The sequence below is a fragment of the Melanostigma gelatinosum genome, assembly GCF_949748355.1.
Source record: "Melanostigma gelatinosum genome assembly, chromosome: 10".
NCBI classification, from domain to species: Eukaryota; Metazoa; Chordata; class Actinopteri; order Perciformes; family Zoarcidae; genus Melanostigma; species Melanostigma gelatinosum.
The window spans coordinates 7,498,757-7,522,770 of record NC_136643.1 but is presented as its reverse complement, the minus strand read 5'-3'; the positions used below and the strand labels follow the sequence as shown (position 1 = coordinate 7,522,770).

The 24,014-nt window shown below is 42.8% G+C and overlaps 2 protein-coding genes across 2 annotated transcripts; both read left to right on the top strand.

Annotated features, from left to right (window-relative positions):
* LOC306783064 (putative methyltransferase) lies at positions 1–3,025 on the top strand (the record flags this gene model as incomplete). The annotated part of the gene is made up of 6 exons (XM_079276595.1): positions 1–111; positions 1,220–1,380; positions 1,503–1,719; positions 2,208–2,308; positions 2,571–2,708; positions 2,935–3,025. The coding sequence occupies 6 exons, from the start codon at positions 1–3 to the stop codon at positions 3,023–3,025; spliced, it is 819 nt and encodes a 272-aa protein (XP_079132721.1).
* A 2,815-nt stretch (positions 3,026–5,840) lies between these two features.
* On the top strand, positions 5,841–15,425 carry LOC306783163 (putative methyltransferase). The gene is made up of 6 exons (XM_079276701.1): positions 5,841–5,973; positions 6,084–6,244; positions 7,237–7,453; positions 13,804–13,907; positions 14,040–14,177; positions 14,433–15,425. The coding sequence occupies exons 1-6, from the start codon at positions 5,863–5,865 to the stop codon at positions 14,527–14,529; spliced, it is 828 nt and encodes a 275-aa protein (XP_079132827.1). The 5' UTR covers positions 5,841–5,862; the 3' UTR covers positions 14,530–15,425.
* The last annotated feature ends 8,589 nt before the right edge of the window (positions 15,426–24,014 follow it).

The window sequence follows — 24,014 nt, the reverse complement described above, 5'->3', positions numbered from 1 at the left end:
ATGACACACCGGCTGTTTGAGGGGAAGGATCATGCCTCCGCCTACCAAAAGTATCGCTTTACACCTCCAGAGGAGCTCAACAACATCATTCTTCAATACCTCTCTAAAAAGGTATGCCATGGCCAAATAAACTGATCATAAGATCCGTTCGGGTATCATAGTGCATTTATTCTGCCCACTTGATCCACAAAACAAGAGTAGTTTTTCTATTTTGCGATATTCAACAACAGAGGCGGCTGGTCAATAGGGGGCGCTAGGGCGCCGCCCCACCTTGAGCCACAACAAATAAAATAAATAATAATAATCATAAACTATACAAACTGTCAATATTTGTGGTTTTGAAATATGGGATCACCCAGTAATATGTGTAAAATATGATATCTGCGGTCAATATATGCTTTTCCTGCACGTCCTCTCCGCGTGTGCACGTCTCAGCTGGCTGGGGCGCTGGCTAAACTGCCCAAAAGTGGCGGGTCTATGAAGCAGTTTAGCCAATTGCTGATTCAAGATATAAATGTGTGACATACAATTTAGCCAATCAGCGTCCTCAAATAGATTCAGTTTGGGGCAGAATCTGCGCGTTCCCGTCCGGACTAGTCTCTACAGGTGAGCGCCAGCGTTTGAGAGGAGAAATTTGGCGGAGATTCTGCAGGCCAAAGAGCTGATCCCAGATCAGCCTGACCTCACAATCAGACAGCAGATTAGGAAGCAGTACATACGAAGCTTCTCTGTTAGCTGTACACCAGACAGGTTTGGCTAGCTGGATGCAGTCATGCTAATAACTTATTTAGCTTTTTAAAACAACCGGGACAGATAATATAAATAATATAAATGAATACTGATATGTGTGTGTGTTTTATATTATAGTGAATATTATTATATGATATATATTGTTATATGATATATATATTATTATATTGTACAGAATATTATTATATGATATATATATTATTATATGATACTGAATTGCCTGTGAGGGTGACAAAAATGAGATGTCCTGACGTGTTTGTCCTGAAGTGTTATTTACTGCTTTTTTTCATGTTGGAATAAAGGTCAAATATTTAACTGCAAATTAGTAGTTTGATACCTTCATTTTTTTTGCATTAAATCATACTGGGATGTTTGCTGAAATTGATTGGATGTGGCACAGACCTACCTAGAAAATTTTCCACCAGCCGCCACTGTTCAACAAATTCTGCACATCTGTTAACATCCTCAGAAGGGACAGCCACATGTGCTGGCAGTGGATCTGGGATGTGGTACGGGTCAAAACTCGCATCCACTGGCGCCGCACTTCCAGGAAGTGGTGGGTATCGACATCAGTGAGTGTCAACTGGAGGAGGCCAGGGCCGTGCCAGGGTACCCTAACATCACATACAGGTAGGAGTGTGTGAGTCGCTCTATTCATGTGGACGTAGTTAATCTTTGGCAATAAAGAATGATGTTGAAATGCTAATGTTTCAGAAGTATTACTTAGTGTGACCTGTCTCCTGCACTTGCAGGAGGGGGACAGCAGAGGATCTTCCTTTTCCAGACTGCTCTGTAGACTTGCTGACGGCAGCGTCGGCGGCCCACTGGTTCGATCAGTCGAGGTTCCTGGCCGAGGCAAGTCGGGTTTTGAAACCCCGGGGTTGCGTGGCTCTGCTGGGCTTCAGCGACCTTAACACTAGACTTCACTACCAGGACTGTGGAGAAAGACTCAATCAGATATATGAAGAGGTGGGTGAAGACTCTATCATGGGAGTCGTGTTAAACATTTCTGAGGGAAATTATGTCACGAATAGTGTCAGTTCTCGGTACCAGCACACTTTCAATACTCTTTCAAAAGTACGTTCTAGTCTTTTTTGACAAATAAATGAATGAAACAGTAGCACAACATCTGCAAAGATTACGATTGCAATTACTGTAGCCTTCTACCACCTGTTTGACTTGTATTCGTCATCTACAATAATGAAAGAAGCGAATGAAAAGAAAACTATGCTCTCCGTTTGCTTGTCCTGATTGCAGTCCAACCCAGTGGTCTGAGTCAGTTTTTTTCTGTGTCGACAGTCCAGTAGTCAGACCACAAACTAATTTTCCATCATATTATTAAATGTATTATTACTTTGTTTATTGGTTATTCATACAGGGAGACAGACACAGTATTCATGCTACACAAATTCAATACAAAATGGGATGGTTAAACATTCATATGCATCCACTTCCAGGTGAGGCAGGTGCTGTTGCCATACACTAGCAATCGAGTAACTGTAAGTGAGGGTAAGCTGGAAGAGCTCTACTCTGCCATCCCTTTTCCTGACAAAGAGAGGTAATCGCCACACAAACCTAAACACACCTCTGCAACAGCTAAATACAATACCATTTTCTGCTGACAGATTTAAGTTGTTAACAAACTGGTTCAGCACTGAAATCACGATCTTAACTTAATCCGTGACACAGAAATGCAGTTATTATTGTTGCCTAGAATTAATGCTAAATGCACAGTTAAATGAAAAATAAGTGTTTTTATGTCCCAGTATTGTTTAATTGTCTTTATATGTAATAATACATCAAAAATAATGATACAACAGGATTGAGAGTGTTCAGGTGAAGTCGTCAATCTCGGTGAGGAACCTGGTGGGTTTCATTGAGACCTGGTCCATGTTCCAAATTTACAAGAAAAAAGATCCAAAGGCTGCTGACGAACTGCTGCTTAAGACTCAAAAGAGGTCATCTATCCACACACACACACACACACACACACACACACACACACACACACACACACACACACACACACACACACACACACACACACACACACACACATACATGAATTGTACATGTCTGCTATTATAATGATCCTTTTTTTGTAAACTTCAACTGTCTGAATGTTTTTCTGTGGAGCTCCACTGAGTACTGAGGTGAATAATCAATCACTGCACTGCTTCACAGGTTTCTGGAGGAGATGGGAGTCATGTCTCCTGACACTGAAATAGAGCAGGAAATGGAATATTTCTGCGTCCTGGCATCAAAAGCGGGATAATCAACAGCATGGCATTGCGTGTGTTTTGAGAGTGAGTTTGTGAGTCTTAGTCTTCGCAATCTGCAATTTATTAACTTGAAAACTGTCCAATTATTGACTGCATTTGTTGAACGGGGACATTTCTAAATAAACCCTTTTTTTCTGAGTACAACTCTTGTTTTCCCAGTGATTGTGTAACGCAAGTGAAAAATCAATCAGCTGATGAATACCTTTGACCAGATTTATGCTATATAATCCTTCACACTGTTTAGACCAGTTTACATATGACAAACTGTATTTTGCTTCTCTTAAAGTTTCATTTTGCACCTCTCAAATAGTTTCCCAAAGGAAACAACTGATCCCTTGAAGCAAAGTGAGAGGTTACACAACTGGAGATTATTTAGAAGCATAACATACCACTGTTGTTTCACAGACGGGGTGCTTCGTCAAGTTTTTTTTTGTAAAGCTCTTGACAACATGGCATGGTTGGTGGTCCATTCATTTGTTGTTACTACTTTGGTGCTCTCTTTATTCTCTGTTCTTTCACAGAGGGGTAGAAGACAGCTTGGAGAGGTTGTACCTGCTTTGTGCACTGCGAATGAAGCTGAAGTAACTTGGGTTCATGCTACAGCTTTTCACAAACAAACAGAATGCAAACAAATCTGTCCTAAAAATGTACAGTAATTATCTTTTTAATAACAAGTAATGAGAGATAGAACGTGCACATGAATGTATATACTGTACGCAAACAGCAATAGTTGTCCTTGGGAAACTAATGGCATTCACCAAATCCAAGTTGTGGTGTTAAAATAAAACAGCAAGATTATCGGCATCATTGGATAGTACGGGTATATTATCGAGCGTATAAATTAGCATAACATGTGCAATAGTAAAGATTCAGTGTCCAAAAGTGACTTAAAAAGGGTAATGGTAACAAAAACCACCTATAATGGCTTGTGCATGAACCCATTGTTCCTTACACCATAAGGGGTGAGTTATACACATTTTAAAGAGACACTATGACAGTTTAGCAAAAGTTATATATTCTCACTCTAAGTAAGTTAACTTGCAATAGGAAAATAATTGCGATATAGTCATATAATTAAAGTTTTGACCAGAGTGAGATTGTGAGTCTAACTGAAGCTAATGTTAACCTTTAAAAGTAACTGACCTTTATAATGATTACGGATCACAATTGACCTTTCACTATGACCCACCCATGGACTGCAGGCCAATCATAGCGTAGCTTTGGCCAGCTCTGTCCAGGGGCCAACATCTATCGGGCTTGGCTGGTTTCGTGTATTTGGAGCTAGTCATGGTAAAACGTTATGTAACTGGGATACTGGTCACCCGGAGAGGTTGGAAAAAGATATGTTTCCAATACATTACATTTCTATGAAAAAATCTGTGGAGCTAACATTAGCAGAGTGCTTTAGCACATCTTTAGTACATCTATTCTAAGCTAACTGAAAATGTTGTTATATTAATGCACATGCTGCTTTTGTTTTTTCATGGTTGAAACACTAAATAAAGGGAAAAGGCTTTCACACTGTGATCTGTAGGCTTTAGCTTCTATCTTTATCTTTTTAACCTGTTTTCACGGCTGAATCAGTTTGACATCCTGGATACATTCTTCAAACTCATATTGTAGACCCTGTATACCCTTCTGTCTGCTTCTCTCTGAAATTGCATTTTTGTTTTTACATGAATTAGATATTTAAAATATTTCTTCAGGGAGTGCAGTTTGTGACAGTGTGGGCTCCATGGTAGCTCTGACAGATTGACAGAGTTGGAGCGGGGGATGGGGCTTAGAAAAAGGTAAATTGCATGGAGATGCATATGGTTGAACAATAAAACCATTGTCGGAATGTCTTTGAGTTTACTGCTTTTTACACCTAAGAAACAGACTGACTTGAATTCTGTTGACAACTACACCAGGGTGTCACATTTCTACAACACTGACAATGAATAACGAAGAGCCCTCGTTAAATAGCAACTTGACATTATGAAATACAAGAATACAGTCCACATTGACCAGGCTGCTCGGACTCTTACACCCTCTGGACAATCATTTACACATCCTTGCACAACTATACATGTTTAAAACAGACACTTTAATAAAAGACATATTTGTATGTTGATGAGAAATTTGCACATTTGTATTTTTAATGATGTCTTTACTCTGTCTATTGTTATGCACTAATCACAGAGTCAAGTTCCCTTTTTCAAGTAGACAAACTTGGTAATAAATCGTTTCTGATTCTGAGAGATTCAGACAGATGAGAGTTGCACACAGGATGTTATTGTAACACTCTTCCACATACCACTCGTACATCACCCTCATCATCTCCAAGTGGTTTTGATTGCTGCTGACAGAAATTAATACTATCACATGATCTGATCTACACTCCAACAGACCTTTGTGCTTGACTTTGATTTCCATTATAACATAATTATCATGGATTACATTCAAAACATATCATTGTTTAAGGATCATGCACAGAAAAAAATGTAAAACACTGATGCCACATCATGAAAAAAAAAGTCTTGGAACTGTCCCTTTAATGGAGTTCATTGTCAAACATGCCACATACCAGTGAAAGTAGGGGGACCTCCCTTTCCCATGCACCCGTTTCCCCCTTTTGTGTGTGTGTGTGTGTGTGTGTGTGTGAGAGAGAGAGAGAGAGAGAGAGAGAGAGAAAGAGAGTGTGGCTGCCGGCAGAAGGGACTAAACAGTATTTTCAATGTGGAAGTTTGTTCCTCTTATCCAATAACAAAACACAAGACAAAATACATAACTTTATTCTCTTTTTTAAACGTATGCTGGATTAGCTGTTGAGAGAGGGGATCACCTAGCTATGGCTTACCGTCTGTATGAAGGAAGGGAACATGCTTCATCCTACTGGAAGTACAGGATCTCTCCATCAGATCATCTGATACAAAAAGTGCTTAACTTCCTGGAAAAACAGGTAGTGCACATGGAAAAATGTATTTGAAGAAGGATCATTACCACTGTCATTGAATAATAGCAAAACTAACATTACAGGAATTTCATATAACTTGCAAAGTATTTCGTCAGATGGATCATCCCTTTGAGCTGGCAGTGGATGTCGGTTGCGGCTCAGGTCAGGGAACACTGCTGCTGGCCAAACACTTTGCCTCCGTGGTGGGGACAGATGTTAGTCCTGCCCAGCTGGAAATGGCTTTGCAGTATGCCAAAGAGCCAAACATCACTTATAGGTAAGTATGGACCAAATCACCTTTTCGTATAACTCAAATTACATCAATGCACTCTGAATGCAACTTGTGTCTCCTGTAGATAATGTATCTTTGCCATAATTGTTTCCCTGGCTAAAGAGTGTGAAATCAAGCAAGCCTAATAATGTAAATCATGTTAAGTTAAAATCAACAACTGTAACATTAACATCACATCATTAGTTGCAGCTCTGAAAATCTTGTAAGCTATTTCATTGAATCTAAGCCAAAGCAAGAACAATGTGACCCTTGTCTGGTGAAAGTCGGTCATGCAGTAAGGCCCAGACAATAGAAGAAATGTGCTGTCAGCACAGGACAGTGAAATCCTCTCAAGATATGTGGCTTGTCACACAAGGTTGGTGGGTACAGTATATGGAGAAAAAATCTTCCTTTTAATTGATTTTATAACTATTTTGCATATATATATATATACATATATATATATATATTTTTTTTAACTAAATGAAAGACCAACTTCCTAATGCAATTTACAACGTTATTTAACATTTCAATAGTAATGCTTTACATTTTGTTGCTGAAAATTGTATTGCTGCCACACATAAATTGGATCCTTTGTGCAGATTATAATGTGAAGGCAGCAAGTGAAACAGCATCATCTTGTGGATGTTTTCAGTCAATGAAGCTTTCCTGAGGCGCACAGTTATCTTAGCAGTCAATTGCAATGCCAAAATAGGCTCATCACTGACAGAATTTTAAAGAGGATTAAAAAAAAGGTCTTGTGTCGATATGCGAGGTGCCGTAAAATGAGCTTTGTTGGCTGTCACAGAGCTAGATCAAATGATTGATTTGTAATTGATATGTCATTTGATACAAGATATGAATAGGAATAGGAATTGGATTAAAAATAATTTAAAAAGTGGTTTGACAATTCAAGAGCTGTTACCTGCAAACCTTCTCCCTTTCATCCTATCGGCAGTGGTCAGAAGTTTCATTCGGCTATACTGTTCTGTCTTTAGACAGTGTGTGGCCGAGGAGCAGCCGTTGGCTGACAGCTCAGTGGACTTGATGACGGCCATGTCTGCCTTCCACTGGTTTGACCGACCTCGGTTTCTCCAGGAGGCCCACAGAGTCTTGAAGCCCTGTGGCTGCTTGGCTCTGCTCAACTACACCATTGACATGCAGCTCAGCTACAATGACTGCTGCTCATATACACTCAACCAAGTCTGCAAAGAGGTGCTAACAAGAACATTCACCTGAGAGAAGTTATTGTAAATGTGCATGTAAGGCTGTTTGTAAATACAGCACAGGTGTCGCTAATAATATCAACGATGGCTCTGCCCTGGTCCCGAGTGTCTCAGTGAATGTGAGCTAGTGTTAGCAATACCAGGACCCTGAAACTGCCATCATTCATTTTATTACTTACACCTGTGTGTTTTCTACTGTGACATGTCTGCTGTGGAAAATGCTTGCAATTGAGATGTATTATTTATTGTAGAAAATATGAAAAAAACAGGTATTATATTTTTATATATTGCAGAGAAGTATAACAGGACACTTTTTAGTGGAAAACACAGAGACAAAAGCATGCCTATACCGTTATTGTTTCTCCCCTTTGGCTTAGCTGGGGTGTTGTACCAGAATCACCACCTGGCTCATATGCCTGCCTATTTTTTGCAGTTCTGCAGGTGTAGGAGACATACTCTCAGTCATCTTTATTAGACATGTCTTTCCAGAACAATTAATGGCCTTCAAGGGGAAGGCAAAAACCAGGCAGGACACGCACTGGTCAATTTTGAGATTTTGGGATATTTTGCTAATATAACGTGTTCTTTCAAACTAGTGGGAAGAAAATGTTGAAGAAAACCATCATATAACTTGTGAATCCAACTGTTGTTACAATCTTAACTTCCATGATTGCAGTAAACATGAGTGTTCCTCTTATGTCAAAATATCCAGAATCATTTGAGACGTAAAACCTCATATCACAAGTAAACAGTTAATATGTAACACATATTCTGGTACCAAACAACATTCTTGAGAAGAGATTAGGGGCAGACACAGGGGCGCCAATCAAACAACATTCTTAAGAAGAGATTAGGAGCAGACACGGGGGCACCAACCAAACAACATTCTTGAGAGGTGAGCACAGCAAAAGAGGCGTGAATTTTGACTATAAGAGTGATCTGTGAAAAGCAGTACAGGGGAGTCGTCTGGCTTAGATTTACATAGTATAACTATAATGTGGGTCTGTTAAGAGTGGTTTCTGTTTATGGCAGGACACTACGCTGACGAGACTCAGAAATCTTGTGCAGAAATCTAGGTGAGCAGGAAAAGTAATATCTTAACTAGACAATAAAATGAATAGTACAGTTTGAAAAGGTGTGCACACGACTGTAACTTATTGACATTACTGATAAAGTAATACTATAAAGGAGAGATCCTTATGTGACAAAGGGAAGAGACAAAACGAGACAAAAAGAGTCCAAGCAATTAAAAATAAAGCTTACACATAGTCAAAGTCTGACATTAGAAAAAGAAGATAAAAAAACAACCACCTGAACAAAAAGCTGACTGACAGACTTGAGACCGCTGACTTTTGATGCGATATACACCCGGGTGGCTTTGCATGAGTATGAGCTATTGGCTTGTTTTTGGCATGCTCTTCCAGTGATAACGCTTTTGCAAATGTTCAATCGAGCCTATGTGAAATCCCTCATCAGAAATATACATCATTGTACAAAGTGCGTATAGCAAATAAGTGAGTTGTGGTCTTGGCAGTTCTTCGTGAGTTTATTAATTTGTTCTAGTACAAAGAGAATCTTTGGCAGTACACAAACGTCCAAACATTGCAGTTAAAATTGTCACTTAAAGCATATAGAGTTTGTAGCATTAGTGTCACAGTGTTGTGTAGTTGTACAGCTTAAGGCAATTCTTCCTTTTTCTCTGTCTAAGAGAGGGGGATTGAGTGGTGAACTGTAGTTCTTCTGTCATCTAACTTTTCTCGTGTATCTCAGAGAGAGATATTCAGTATAGGTATTTGGATAAGCTAATTATTGTGTTCTAGTGTAAATAAAATATGTACATTCAATGTTAAACACAGCTTATATGCGGATATGCGAGCTCTAGTACACGAAGGTCAAATACTCCGGGCGGGGCACTCTAGCGCTCGCCTGAACACAGTGGAAAAGTACTAGACTCCGAGAGATAGCTTATGCAACAGTTAAATGCCACATAGTCTACAGAAAACTAGATTCAACTGCCTGTGCCGTCTTAGAGATAAAGAGAAGGCACCCAGCATATCTAGTCGGTCGGACATAACAATATGCAGCTGCATTAAACCGAGTTTTCTTCTCAACACTCGGTTAAAAATTACCTGTGCTCAGAACAATGTGCGGAAAATCAAAACACCAGTGGGACACATCCCGGTCCCAAAAGAGCCGTTCAAACACTTAGTCATGAACTACGTAGACATGGTTAAAATATTTATCATACAATACCATTTCAAGGATAATAAAAACTATCCAATAATGTATCAGAAGTAACAGCACAATTGTAACTTAGATTAGACGAGTAATCTGAACTCTGTTGGACGACAGAAGCGTGCAAATAATAGCTGATTCCTCCCAGAAGGTGAGAGGCTGTCCTCAGACGGGGTTCCAGATTGCCGCTCTGATCCTGGAACTGGAAAAAAGAATTCCACTCGTGAAAAATAATTTTTGATATAACAGACACTTTGAAGTGATAAACTTGTAATCTCGCACTTAAGTTCCGTAAGGGTGTTGGACAGATGTGTCCTGGTTAACGTGTAGTATTGAAAGGTTTGGTGTATCCATTCAAGTTGACCTAAGTCTTGACACGAGTGTTTTAAAGATACTGTAAACGACAAATTAGATAAAATGGGTAAAAGTCAGTGAGCCTGAGCAGCTTGATGCCAAGGTCTTACCTTCAATAATAAAATATATGCGGGACAAAGATAATCAGACTGCCAAACAATTGAAAGAATGGATCAAATGGGTTCCCTGAAAAAGGCAGTTTCAGCCTACAAAAATGTTATTAACTCAAAACTTGTTTAAAGCAAAAGGAGAAAGAGGAAGCAGAAATATATGTAATAATGTCTAAGGGAGAAAGAGAGAGATTAAGAAATAAAGGTCAGAAAGACAAATTAGAAAAAACAGGGACCAATAACAGATAAAATTGATTAAATAAAAAGGAAAATATACTGCCGAACTCTGTTTTGTTTGTTTAAAAACAAATTAAGGTTTTAGAAAGTTACCACAAGACAAACACCATTAAAGGTAAAAATGTTCAGAATGTCACATGCAGGCTGATTACATGGATTAGATAAAATATTTGAGGAAGTACTATTTAGAGAAGGGAGAGAAGTGGAGAAGTTACGTATAATGGTATAAAGGACATTTGTTGGACAGAAAATACTGCTGCTGTATCTGTTTCTCTGTCTCCCAAGCAGTACGAGTGTTTAACGGGGAGATCACATGGGTGTCCTTGGCATGATGCCCAGGAATGGAGAGAATGTCTGACTGGCTGCACAGTCAGACCCACACTCACTGACTTCAGAAACACAGAGGATCCTGGTAAACTCTACAGTAATAAGGGTGACGTATACAAAACAAGAAGTACATCAATGTCAACAGTGAAAGGAAAAATTGTACTTATGTTTGATAAGAAAACACACACCATGGTTTCAAATGTGTGATGTAAGACAGGTGAGGGGTGCTAGTGTTCACCCAAAATCGTGATCTGCCCAATTTCAAAATTTTATTTCCACCCATGCAAGAAGCAATATCTACTCAATCGAGATATTAATGATATTACACCCATTCTTGAGTCTTTAATGAAGGTTGGTATAATAATCTAATGTGATGATACACCGGTGCACGCACTAAATTTTTCCTGGTAAAGAAAATTCGAGACTTGAGGGAACCACCTGAGTGATGATTGTCTAAGATTTACAAGCAGTTAATGTATCGGTGCATCCACGAGCACCTCAAACTTTGGCTGCATAAGGTCACAAGGCTAACTGTCCAAATTGCAATTTGCTCTCGATAAAGTTTCATATCTGGGACATGTGATCACAGCAGAGGGCAGAACCCTCCCTCCCAAGAAAACACAGGCAATTAAACTGTGCCTAAACCACAAACTGAGAAACAAATGATGAGCTCTTTAGGAATGACGTCACAGTATGACAGTGGATCCCAAACCCCTCAGAAACAGAGGCTTTCTCCAATCCATGGTTCATGGTAAAGATCTTTATGCGCATGACAAACTGACCTGGACCGACCGCTCAACTGATGCCTTTAATGACAAAGATTTTAATCCTGCTACTCTTTTTCCTACTGCAGCAGATGGAGAGCCACATAACTGTTGTTTCTCCTGAACAGGTCTGCACACCGAGACCTGACCTCACAGACACGCCCACCGAATGCTGATTTACAACTGTTAGTGGACGGTTTGGCATCCCGCTCGCCGGACACGGGAGAAGGGTTGGTTGGGTTTGCTGTAGTCTCATCATATGATACTCATATGACACATCATATGATAAGTTGCCAGCACACTTTTCTGCTCAAGCTGCAGATACGGTGGCTCTTACAGAAGCCTGTAAGCTTACTGCTGACAAAATAGTTAACATCTACACAGACTCCTGCTATGCCTTTGGTGTAGTGCACCACTTTGGCACCTTGTGGAAACACAGGAGCTTTTGGAAATCATCCTGCAAAGCCATTTCTCACCACCGTCTCGTGGCCGACTTGCTAGAAGCCATATTGCTCCTTAAAAATGTTTGTGTTATGAAATGTGATGCTCACTCTGACGCTTCTGATCCCATTTCAACAGGAAATGCTGCAGCTGATGCTGCGACTGAGCAAGCAGATTTTTCAGGCTGCTGTTTATTTATTTATCAACAGAAATATCCCTCACTTATGATGTTCAAGTATTGCAGACATTAGCGACCTCTGCAGAGAAAGTGTTGGGCCTAATCTGGTGCAATTTAAACATGATGAATGGATAATGGATTATTGTTATTATTAAAATGTATTATGAGCCCAGACAACTGCCACTTCAATTCTTCTATTGTTAAGCTAAATTAGCCCACTAAATTAGCCATACTTTCTTTAGCTGGTCATAACAATCTTGATGGATCATCAAAGCAAATAATAACACCACTTAAATACAATTAGTATGAATATTTTGAACATTTTATCTCTTTTACACAAAATTGAATTCCTGTGACAACATGATGATGTGATGAGCTGGCCCTCGATATTAGATCATTTAAATACAGTATTTGAATTCGTTTTTAACTGACATTAGGGAATGTAAGAACTGCAACAACAAATATTATTTATATTTTATTAGGTTATAATTTTAGAAAACACTATGCTAAGCTCACAGTCCAGCTGCACAACTACTTTTTTGTGATGTGCTTAAAACACGACCACAGTCCATGCTTGTACCAATGACACACATCAGCAGAGTGTGCCAAAGATCCAAAACATCTTCGACATTACACTATCCCACTGTTTAATGTGGTACACCAACTTGTCCTACACTAAGGTGTTCAAAGATTACATTTCCTGGAAATATGTCTTGCACCATGAAGATATATATATATATATATATATATATATATATATATATATATATATATATATAAGTACACCAGACGTCATCCCTCTGACAGACCTTGACGTTCCAAATAACCTCAATTTCACTGACTGCTTTGAATCACAAGGCACCCGGCACAACGCATGTTGTTCTTCTAAAAAGCCGATCCTGCACATCAGACTTGTTTGTCTGACTGTTTTCCTCCCGTAGAACTACGAAAGTGACATTTCTGTGTAATACTTATGTTTATTATTACAGCTTGCTATCTGAGAAACATGATCTCATAAAACAGCCTGTGCTTTCTTTTATTATTTTACTTGATGAAGGAATCAGTTGAATTGACAGTTGATTCTGAAAGGGTATAATAGGGTTATAAATACTTGGATGATAGAAGTTCAGTGGTGGTATCTAAAAAAAGGTTTCCCCCTATGCTTCTGAGGTGTCTTAATCAAAAATGAACAACAGCATCATCTTGTGGATGTTTTTAGTCAATGAAGCTTTCCTGAGGGGCACAGTTAGCAGTTAATTGCAATGTGGAATATAAATTGGTGTCAGACACCATTAAAATATTAATAATAACGAGCAAAAATATACACTATCTATCAAACACATATAGCTGTGTACTAAAGTTATTGTTAAATAGCTTAAAACACATCAGAGAGGAAAACATATCCGGTTCATGGTATGTATATATATATATATATATATATATATATATACATACATACATACATACATACATACATACATACATACATACATACATACATACATACATACATACATATATATATATATATATATATACATACATACATACATACATACATACATACATATATATATATATATATATATATATATATATATATATATATATATATATATATACATATATATATATATCGTTATTATTACAGTGGTGAACAACCTCATGACTCCCTGTCTCTTGGTTTCACCAGTTTTATGCAGCCTTGCAGCCTTACCGCAGTGCCCACCTCGGTCCCAGCTCTATTGAGATTTACCGGGAGGCCTATGAATCCATCCCTTACCCTGACAAGGAGTGGTGAGAGCATGCTTTCCATTTGGTCAATTTCTGCAAATACCATGGCTGGTTTAGAAGAAAAAAAATGTCAGTGAGGGATATGTATGTGAATGTGCAGTACACACATTGACTGTGTTGTTTTATGTGTTACAGGCACGAGTGCGTATGGGTGGAAAGGCCTATGCCTCTGTCCAGTTACATGGGGTTGGTGGAGTCTTTCTCCAGCTATCAGGCGCTGCTAAAAGACGACACACAGAAAGCCACCGCACTCTCTCAAGACATCCGTCAAAGGTAAAATGCATAATCATCCATACAGTACAGTATACACACACAGTATCACACACGTTTGACAATGCTCTATAAAAATGATAAGCATTGCTGACCTATGAATTCATTTTTTTACATTTATCTACATTCTGGAGCAAAACATCCTTTCAACAGATGACATTATTACACGGATGTTTAATTGGTCCGTAAAAACTGGCATATTGGAGAGGTAAGTGAAACTACACCCGCTGACTGAATGATGACACCTTGTCTCCCCAGGTTGATGTCCATAATGAGGGTGACCTCTGTGGAGACGGAGGTGGTGGTGGCTGTGAAGTATTTTTACCTCCTGGCCTGCAAACCGCAGGAAGCCTGACTCCTGCCAGTGCTCGCAGTTTCAACGAAGTCATGAAGAACCTTACGCTACCCCCCAGTCTTTTCTCAACTTTTCTGAGTGAATGTTTTCTCCTAGACATCTATATACAGGACAAGTTAGTTTGTTAGATGTTTGCTACATATGTAAAAGCTCTGTTTTTGCCCACAAATGCCAATTATTAGTGGTGTCAGGGATCACCCCTCACGGTTCGGATCACCCCTCACGGTTCGGATCACCCCTCACGGTTCGGATCACTTGTGAACCGCGGATCAATAGAGTATTTTTTTTTTTTTTTACATTGTAATCATCATAGTGTGTAATAAAGTTCTACTGCTGCTGTTCCTTTTCAAGTAACAAGTCCCCGAATATCAATGCAGACTGCAGAGTGTCAGTGAACAGATATAAAGCAGTAGTGTGTTCACGTGAACGGAGCAGCTTAGAAGCATTTAACGGTGAAGTCGTGGCGAGCGGATGTAAATAAAATATATTCATTCACTGTTAAATAATATGCGCTATACTTGTAAAGCTTATATTGCGGAGTTGTGAGGTCACTGTAAGTAGGTCAAAAACGCCGAATGGGGCATTCCGTCACCCGTTCGTACGATAGAAACAGATACAGTGGCCCTGAAAGTAACACTTGCTTAAACCACCAGATTAGGGCGGAAACTGCCATCTTAGAGTAGGAGAAGAGCTCTTTTTATCTATTCACACAGAGACTTCGAAATAGTTTAGAACTGCACCCTTTTTCTGCACCTTAAGTGTTAACAATATGCTGTACATCAACATTTCACACACACTGACGTTCCAGAGAAGGCGGGTCCCGGACGTGAGCCATTGTGGGTGACGTTGCCCAGTGCTCCATCAGGCCATTTGAATGCTAGAAACAAATCCGCCTCTGCTTTGATTTTGACCAATGGCTCCACAAGGAGAACCAGATGACACGCCTGCATACTCTGTATAAGCGCTCTTAGGTTTCACTTTTGCACCTTTTGGTCCGTGCACATTTAACTGCTGGACATAATACTTCTGTCACAAATAAATGTTATTGCTTGAATTGAGCTAAACGCCTCGATCTCAGTCTGTTCACTCGATCTTCATTCTTAACACGGAGGAACGTCAGAAGCCGCGGCGTCATTTAAATCGCAAGTTTGGGAACATTTTGTCTTCCCTGTAACGTATAATGACGGATGGACAAAGCGGTGGACAAAGCGTTACGGTATGTAGGCGTTATTTAAAGAGAAAGACACACGACAACGGCAAAACATCGGCATGTCCACACATATGAAGAGCGACGGGGACACTCCGGTGTAGAAAACAAAGGATTTCTAAATCTGGTTAAAATGCTTGAGCCACGCTATGAAATCCACTTACGCACCCACTTCAGTGTGAAGCTGTTCCAGACCTCTATGAAAAGGAAAAGACTGCAGAGACTGCTTTCACCACAGCGGAGTGATTCTTAGTCCGGTGCTGCAGACACGCCCCCTCTGTGAGAGTCACACACACACACACCTGGGGCAGGTGCTGTAGACACGCCCCCTCTGTGAGAGTCACACACACACACACCTGGTTCAGGTGCTGACAGAAGTGTCAGAGTGAAGCTAGACAGGCCCAATAATATTCCAGTCACCACAGAAAGGTCGACCCTCTCCCCAGACAATGGAGATATTCTCATCTTTTTGAAAATAAGGTCACAGTAATGTAACATTATTGTGTATTTGAATGACCTGACCTGAGTAAACAGACCCAAGTTGTTGCCGAGCAGTTCAGTTCAGTGTAAATGGTGGACGCTAGCTCACTGGCTGTTTCTTTCTTTCAGTATTGATCAAAGGACGAAGATATCAACATAACTCATGTTGCACTTAAACTTCTTTCTTAGAATTCTTGAATGTATTATTTTTATTTATTTATTTCATTTTGTTTCAAATTGGACATCTTCAATATTTTTGTTTTCATGTAAGACTATCGCCCAAAGTTCTTTGCTTTAAGTGTTCTTGAAGTTCTTTAATAAATGGAAGGCAAAGTTATATTTGTCTCCTCCCCTTTTCTTTGTTGATCCGAAAAATGATCCGAACCGTGACTCCTGAACCGTGATCCGAACCGAACCGTGAGGTTTGTGATCCGTGACACCCCTACCAATTATTTTAAAGGAATTGCTTGAAAGTTTTGGTAATACTACTATTCACTTTCATGAGAGTGAAATACATTTTGTCATCTAACTCTCAGCTTTCTGAAATATTGCTTTTGAATTTCACCAAGGAAGTTGTACAGATGATCAGCTGTTTCTTAAAAAAAACAACATGCACACACATTTTATTTGAACATTTTGTGATTTGCGAAAGTACACAGATGATCTTTGTGTGAAGCCTTCTTATGCATTAGCAACACTTGGATCTTGTAAACGATCTACTCAGTGCACAACAGTGCACTTTCTATGGCTCACCCCCTGTGAACCAAGTATAGAAGACAAGTATTTCAGAGGTTGTACCATGTACCACTAGAGGGAGACATGGGATCAAAAGTGATGATTGGCACTGTCTTCATGTGAGACACCATAATATATATATATAACTCTCTATATATATATATATTTTATATACATATATAGTTATAGATATAGTGTCAGAGCTGAGACAAGTCTGCTCCTTTCTGCACAAGTGAAAAGTCAGACAGAGAATGAATTGTCATCATTCTGAGACATCTTCAGACTCTCGTGCCAGGCTTGAAGGTCTCCTTGAACCTGAGCTGCTTTATAGTCAGCCTTGAGTTTATATTTTTTAAGGCTGATTCCTAAGAGTCTTGCCATCTTGAAACACCTGACTGAGACTCCCTTTGCACCAGTAGTCTAAATGTTTGCCGATCAATCTATGTTAATCTGCTCTCGAAAGGGAACCGTATTTAATTACTGTGCTTCGTCAAAGTAGCCTGCCTGTGCATTCGCATTATACACAAGGCTAACCGGAGCACAGAGAAGCCACCATCACCAAATGACACCAATAGACTGGAGGGTCAGCTGCCTGCAGCTCCCGCGTTGCATCTTTCCGAACAAAAAAGCTTGCGAATGCGGGTACAATTTGAATCGTGACTATGTGCCGTGCCCGTGATTATTTGTAGTTTTCGCTTATGCACAACCTCTTACCTGATACATTTTGAACTGATATGACAGCCGGCACCGCGTCATTTTGGACTACTTGGCTGTGATTTTGAGAAGGCACTTACCCGATGGCAATAGTTTTTCTTCATACATACAAACTGGATATAACTATTTAACTGTTTGCATCTCTTTCAGGAAATAATATATGTAGAAAGTATGACAAACGAAAGTTACGAATGTAACTACGGTTCTATGAATCCTGGATGACCACCAGAGGCAGTGCTTCACACTGGATATCTTCCGTCTCGCGCATGCGCAGGTCGAATATTTATATCAACAAAGTCACGTGTGACCTCGGATGACCCCCGTCGTCTATACGTTCCGGTGTCATCCTGAGTTCAGTCCTATGGAATCTTCTCGCGAGTTCACGGGATTCCGAGTGACCAAGAACTCTGGCGGTCATCCAGGATTCATAGAACCGTAGTTACATTCGTAACTTTCGTTCTATTTCATCCTTACTGACCGCCAGAGGCAGTGCTTCACACTGGATGACTTATACCAAAAGAGTCACGAGGAAGCACAGTAACTACCTCATATAGCTCCGGCAGAGAAAATTGGCCAAAGAACGTGGCAAAATTGGCCAAAGAACGTGGCAACGTTAACTCTGTAGTGTTTGGTGAATGTGCTCGGTGATGCCCATGAGGCCGCAGCACATATATCCTCCACAGGCACACCTCTCAGGCCTGCCCTTGGTGTGGAGACACTCTTGGTAGTGACCCTTCACCCCGGATGGCCGAGCGCAGCCGCTCACCTTGTATGTATAGGCAATGGCCTCCACTATCCAGTGGGACAGGTGCTGTTTTTTTTTTTTAAAAGGAGCACAGCCCTTCTTAGGCTCACCATAACCGACAAAGAGCTGCTCCGACGCCGTATGCAGGCGGTAGCTTCCACATAAGCTCTGAGGGCCCACACTGGGCACAGCAGCCTTGACCTCTCCTCTCCCGATGGGGGAGGGGGGGGGGGTCAACTTTGCCAGCTGGATAGGCCGGTTTATATGTGAACGTATCAACACCCTTGGGAGAAACACTGTATTAGGCCACAAAGTGACACCCAAGCCATCTGAGTTCCACCTCAGACATGATTTTCCCACTGACAGGGCATGCAGCTCGCCCCCACATTGAGCTGAATTGACGGCAAGGAGAAAACCGTCTTGCCGATAGCATCTCAGCTCCGCCTGTGCCAGGGGTTCAAAAGGAGACAAGCATAAGGTGTCCAGTACCAAGGGTAGGTCCCATGCAGGGAAGACTGGGCCTTATCCAGGAGGGACTGTAGAAACTCAGTACAGTAGGCACGGGGCGCTGTACTGGGACCTTGTTCTGAGCCGCACACCAGTCGGAGAACAGCTTCCACCTATTTTTTGTACTGCAGGCAGGTATACCGTGCACTGGCATTCAGAATAGTCAGTCAGACTGGTTCTATGCAGCCACTCAGCATCCGGTCAGGCCCTCCCGTGACCCATAGTTGAAGGCGGCAGGGATTGGAATGCCAAATCCGACCTTCTAGTTGCGACAGGAGATCCCCCCTGTCGGGGAAGAACTCTGACAAGCTTGTAGCAAAATCAAAGAGAATGGTGGAAAGGCATAAAGAAGATCCTCTGGCTACGTGTGAGCCAGGGCATCTTGACCCAGAGGGCTGGTCCTCTCCGTCAGGGAGACCCAGTGGGGGCAGTGGGTCGACACGTCTGGATGCAGCCGCCACTCTCACAGTGGAGGCTTGTGACGGAACAGGAAAACCACAACCTGGTTTCGTTCTCCTGGTGGGTACATTGCCCACAGGCTGGTCAGGCGAGGGGCCTCCCAAGTCAGAAGGCCACGGTGATCCCCGTAGCAACTTCTGCAGATCTGTTGCCCCCTTGATAGTTTATGGGAAATCACAGCAGAGGTGTTGTCCAACCGGACAAGCACATGCTCTCCCTTCAAATATGGAAGGATGTGCTTGAGCGCTAGCTCTAGAACCTGGACCTGCCCCTGCGGTCTTTCAACATACAACTGCCCCCAGGCTGTCCTGTTCTGTCACACTGCACCCCACCTTGAGAGGCAGGTATCTGTTGTGACAATCTCCTGGTGGAATGCAACCGAGCCCCTGGGGCTCGGTTCCTGGGACACTGTTTGCCAGATATGCACTCCCTCCATGGGGATAGTGAATAGGCACTGTTTCGATAATATTATTGCCCTGTATCTGTGCCACTTGGCATCCAAGTGAAGGCTGTTCAGCCATCCGCAAACCCAAGGGAACGACAGTTGAGGCAGCTGTCAGTTTACCCAATAGTCGGAGAAAAGGATGTAGGGCAACCGTCTACCCCCTCGGAAGGGGGAGAGGTTGTGGGGGTTGTTGTCCACATGCTGGGGCGACAGACAGGCCCTCATAGGGCCACACTAATGAAGGTTATGCTCTGAGAAGGGCTCAGGTAGCTCCTCTCCATGTTCACCTTGAGGCCCACCGGGCCACGTAAGAGAAGGCGAGCAGTGTCCTGTGGCGCCTGAAGCCGGGATGGCGCCTAGGTCAGCCAGTGGTCTAAGTACGGCAGTATGTTCACGCCCTGCGATTGCAGGGGAAAGGACAGCAGTAACACACCCTATGAACACCCATAGGGAGATGGGAGAGTCCGAATGGAAGCACCCAGGACTGAAAGCTGTGGTGATGCACCATGGGAACATGGGAATAGGCGTCGATAGACATGAACCCTTGGAAATCCGCTGCTGGGAGAAAGAACCCCGACAGCCGGCCTGGAGACATATCATCTCCTGGCACCCCTGCCGGGGGGACGGGGACGTAGGTAGGGTTGTATAGGTAGCGGTCAGGCCTCTCAGCAGGACGCCGAGGCCTGTGGTGGCTACTAGGGTAAGCTGGAGGCTGAGAAAACGGCCTTGTGGGGCCAAAGTGGGACCCCTAGGTCTGGGGGTGCAGGCATGTCCCTGCAAAGACCAGAGAGCTGCTGCCTGGTCTGGCTAGCTCTAACAGTTCGCTGAAGCGCCTGTATAGCAGCTGACTCGAACAGCTCACCAGGTTCCACTGGGACAGTACGGAGGGTCCTCCTACATGTCTCAGATAGGGGTGACTGCGCCAGCCAAACCTGGCAGCGAGTCTGAACCAGGGTGGACATCATACATCCAAGTTCCCTCGCCATGAGCGCAAACGCCTGCAATGAAGCATCACTGAGCGGAAGCGTCAAAGTAGCCTGCTGCAGAGAATCTGCGAGGGAAAGCATGAGGTGGGAGAGGGAGTTGTCGCTACGGTGCACAGCGCTGCTGTGTCATAAGCCCTGGATAGCAGGTCATCCTTGACCCGACATTGGGTCGACGGCACCTGGCATCGGGCCTCAGAGTCTCCTCAGGGGAAACTATGATGGACGCAATAGTCGTCTAACTGGCTGGCATACGTGCAAGGCCAGATTTGCCACCTCCTGCATGGTCTGATGTAAGGCGGGAGAGAGCCCTGGTGTCTCCAGCATGCATGCAACTCCCTCAGATATTCCTCGGAGGGAGGAACAGAAAAGGTGGTGAGGGCGGGAAGGCACCTGAAGAAGGCACTCACAGGTGGATGTTCCAGCTGCTGTGTATGCCAGGCGTGCCAGCGCCATACAAATGACCAGGGTAGGTTGGGCTGGATTTACTGCTCAAAGCGTGATGCCGCAGGTCCTGCCTGGGTTCTCCGAGAGGCCCTGCCTCAGAAGCTCGAGGCTAAGGCAAGAGGTCAGAGCTATACAGGTCCTACAGCCGGGAGAGTTTAACATGGCCGCGATTCAGGTGGAACCCTTGTCCCACTAGTTGATGCGGAATTCCAAATCAGTCTGAGCGGGAGCGCTCTGCTGAATGTTGAGAGAACAGGCAGGGGGCAGTCAGAGGAGAGTGATCCTTCAGACACTCTTCACTTGGACAGCCGCTACGGATATTGGCTACTGTGGAAACAGATCCAAAGAAAACAGTCCTTACAGTGAGAGGGGAGCGCTAAGATAGTTGCTGCAGATATTGGTGTCCCACCAGTTAGCTTGAGCGAGAGCACTCTGCCACTGTGGAAACAGGTCAGGCAAAGTCCTGGTCGTGAGAGGGGAGCGAGGACACTCTCTTCACTAGGATAGTTGCTGCAGATATTGGTGTCCCACCAGTTAGCTTGAGCGAGAGCACTCTGCTACTGTGAAAAACGGACAAAAAGAACACAGTCCTTACAGTGAGAGGGGAGCGAGGACACTCTCTTCACTTGGATAGTTGCTGCAGATATTGGTGTCCCACCAGTTAGCTTGAGCGAGAGCACTCTGCCACTGTGAAAAACGGACAAAAAGAACACAGTCCTTACAGTGAGAGGGGAGCGAGGACACTCTCTTCACTTGGACAGTTGCTGTAACTCTTGGTGTGCTACCAGTTAGCCTGAGCGAGAGCACTCTGCCACTGTGGAAACAGGTCAGGAAAACAGTCCTTATAGTGAGAGGGGAGCGAGGACACTCTCTTCACTAGGATAGTTGCTGCAGATATTGGTGTCCCACCAGTTAGCTTGAGCGAGAGCACTCTGCTACTGTGAAAAACGGACAAAAAGAACACAGTCCTTACAGTGAGAGGGGAGTGAGGACACTCTCTTCACTAGGATAGTTGCTGCAGATATTGGTGTCCCACCAGTTAGCTTGAGCGAGAGCACTCTGCTACTGTGAAAAACGGACAAAAAGAACACAGTCCTTACAGTGAGAGGGGAGTGAGGACACTCTCTTCACTAGGATAGTTGCTGCAGATATTGGTGTCCCACCAGTTAGCTTGAGCGAGAGCACTCTGCTACTGTGAATAATGCACAAAAAGAACACAGTCCTTACAGTGAGAGGGGAGCGAGGACACTCTCTTCACTTGGACAGTTGCTGTAACTCTTGATGTGCTACCAGTTAGCCTGAGCGAGGGCACTCTGCTCACTGATATCCGCTGCTGATATGGCCATAATGTTTACAACAATCAATGGACACAATCCGAGCATTAGCTTAGTCTAGTTAGCCGGAGCGAACGCTCTGCTAACTGATATGGCGTAAAGTTTACAGCAATCAATGGACACAATCCAGCATTAACTTAGTCTAGTTAGTGTCCCACCAGGTTAGCCTGAGTGAGGCCACTGCCAGCTGCGACAGCCGTAATGCGTAAAAGCATCAATGGGCACAACATCAATGTTGATTTAGTATATATAGCATTCACCGAGTTAGCCTGAGCGAAAACACTCTGCTAACTGTGATAGTTGTAATGCTACAAAGTTGATGGCCACAGCCCCAGTATCAGCTTTGTTTAGCTAGTTTCCCACTGAGGTAACCTGAGCGGGGACGCTGTGTTAACTGTGACAGCCGTGAGGCTACAAAGTTGATGGACACAGCCCCAGTATCAGCTTTGTTTAGCTAGCTTCCCACTGAGTTAACCTGAGCGGGGTAGCTAGCATCTCACCAAGTTAGCCTGAGTGAAGACACTGCTAACTGCGAATTACGTCAGATGTAAAGATTAAATCTCAATGGACACAACGCCAATGCTGATCTAGTCGAACTAGTGTCTCACCAAGTTTGCCTGAGCAGGAACACGCTAACTGTGATAGCCGTAACACTGTGAAGGGCGGGCCGACAGCGTAATTCTACGCTCTCGTTAGCGCGCCACTCTATTAACTGGAGCGGAAGCGCTCTGCCAACCGTGGAAACTGTGGAAAACGCTCTCAGCAACTTTTTTCCACCACTGGCAGATCTGCTCTGACAGAATCCTGCACTTGTTTTTTTTCTTTACTCACATTCCTACAAACACCAAACATCCCAGATGCCCTAACTTGTGAGGGCTGGCCTTATTTAGGTGTTTGAATCTGTACTGAAGACATTTGTTACAGACAGAAAGTGTAGCACAGTGCAGAAGTGTTCAGCCTTCAGTTGTGCTATGCCGGTAGCCGCCGGCGTGACTTGAGGCCGTGGTCCGACTGATCGATGCAGGTTTTGTGAGCGGACACATTTGAATGGTCTGCACCTGGTACCACAGTGACGGCAAGTTGTACGTTTTTTATATTCTAGCCTTGAGCTATTTCAGCATCTGACTTTGGCCTCCCTCTGCCGTAAAGCATTTGTAGTCACACCACACAGTCCTACTGTAAGCGTGTGTATGTGTGAGTTTATTTCTTTGTGAAATAGAAAGTATCATTGATCAAAAGAAGGTGAATCACAATGTTAATCACTCTGTGTTTGATTCTTGAGTCATAACAAAGGGAAAGTGAGTATATACTGTAGAGTGCTGCAGGGATGATATATTGTTGTAGGGCAGCCCCGGAAGTTAGCGTCACACTGGTTCCAGTGGTTCAACAAAAACTATTACTAAATTATTGCAGAAAATAAGCTCTGTGG

Excerpts from the sequence above, each read along its gene's own strand:
- LOC306783163 (XM_079276701.1), top strand. The coding sequence starts at position 5,863 with ATGGCTTACCGTCTGTATGAAGGAAGGGAACATGCTTCATCCTACTGG. Across the intron at positions 7,454-13,803 it reads TCAACCAAGTCTGCAAAGAG|TTTTATGCAGCCTTGCAGCC; the intron begins GTGCTAACAAGA and ends TGGTTTCACCAG. Across the intron at positions 13,908-14,039 it reads CCTTACCCTGACAAGGAGTG|GCACGAGTGCGTATGGGTGG; the intron begins GTGAGAGCATGC and ends TATGTGTTACAG.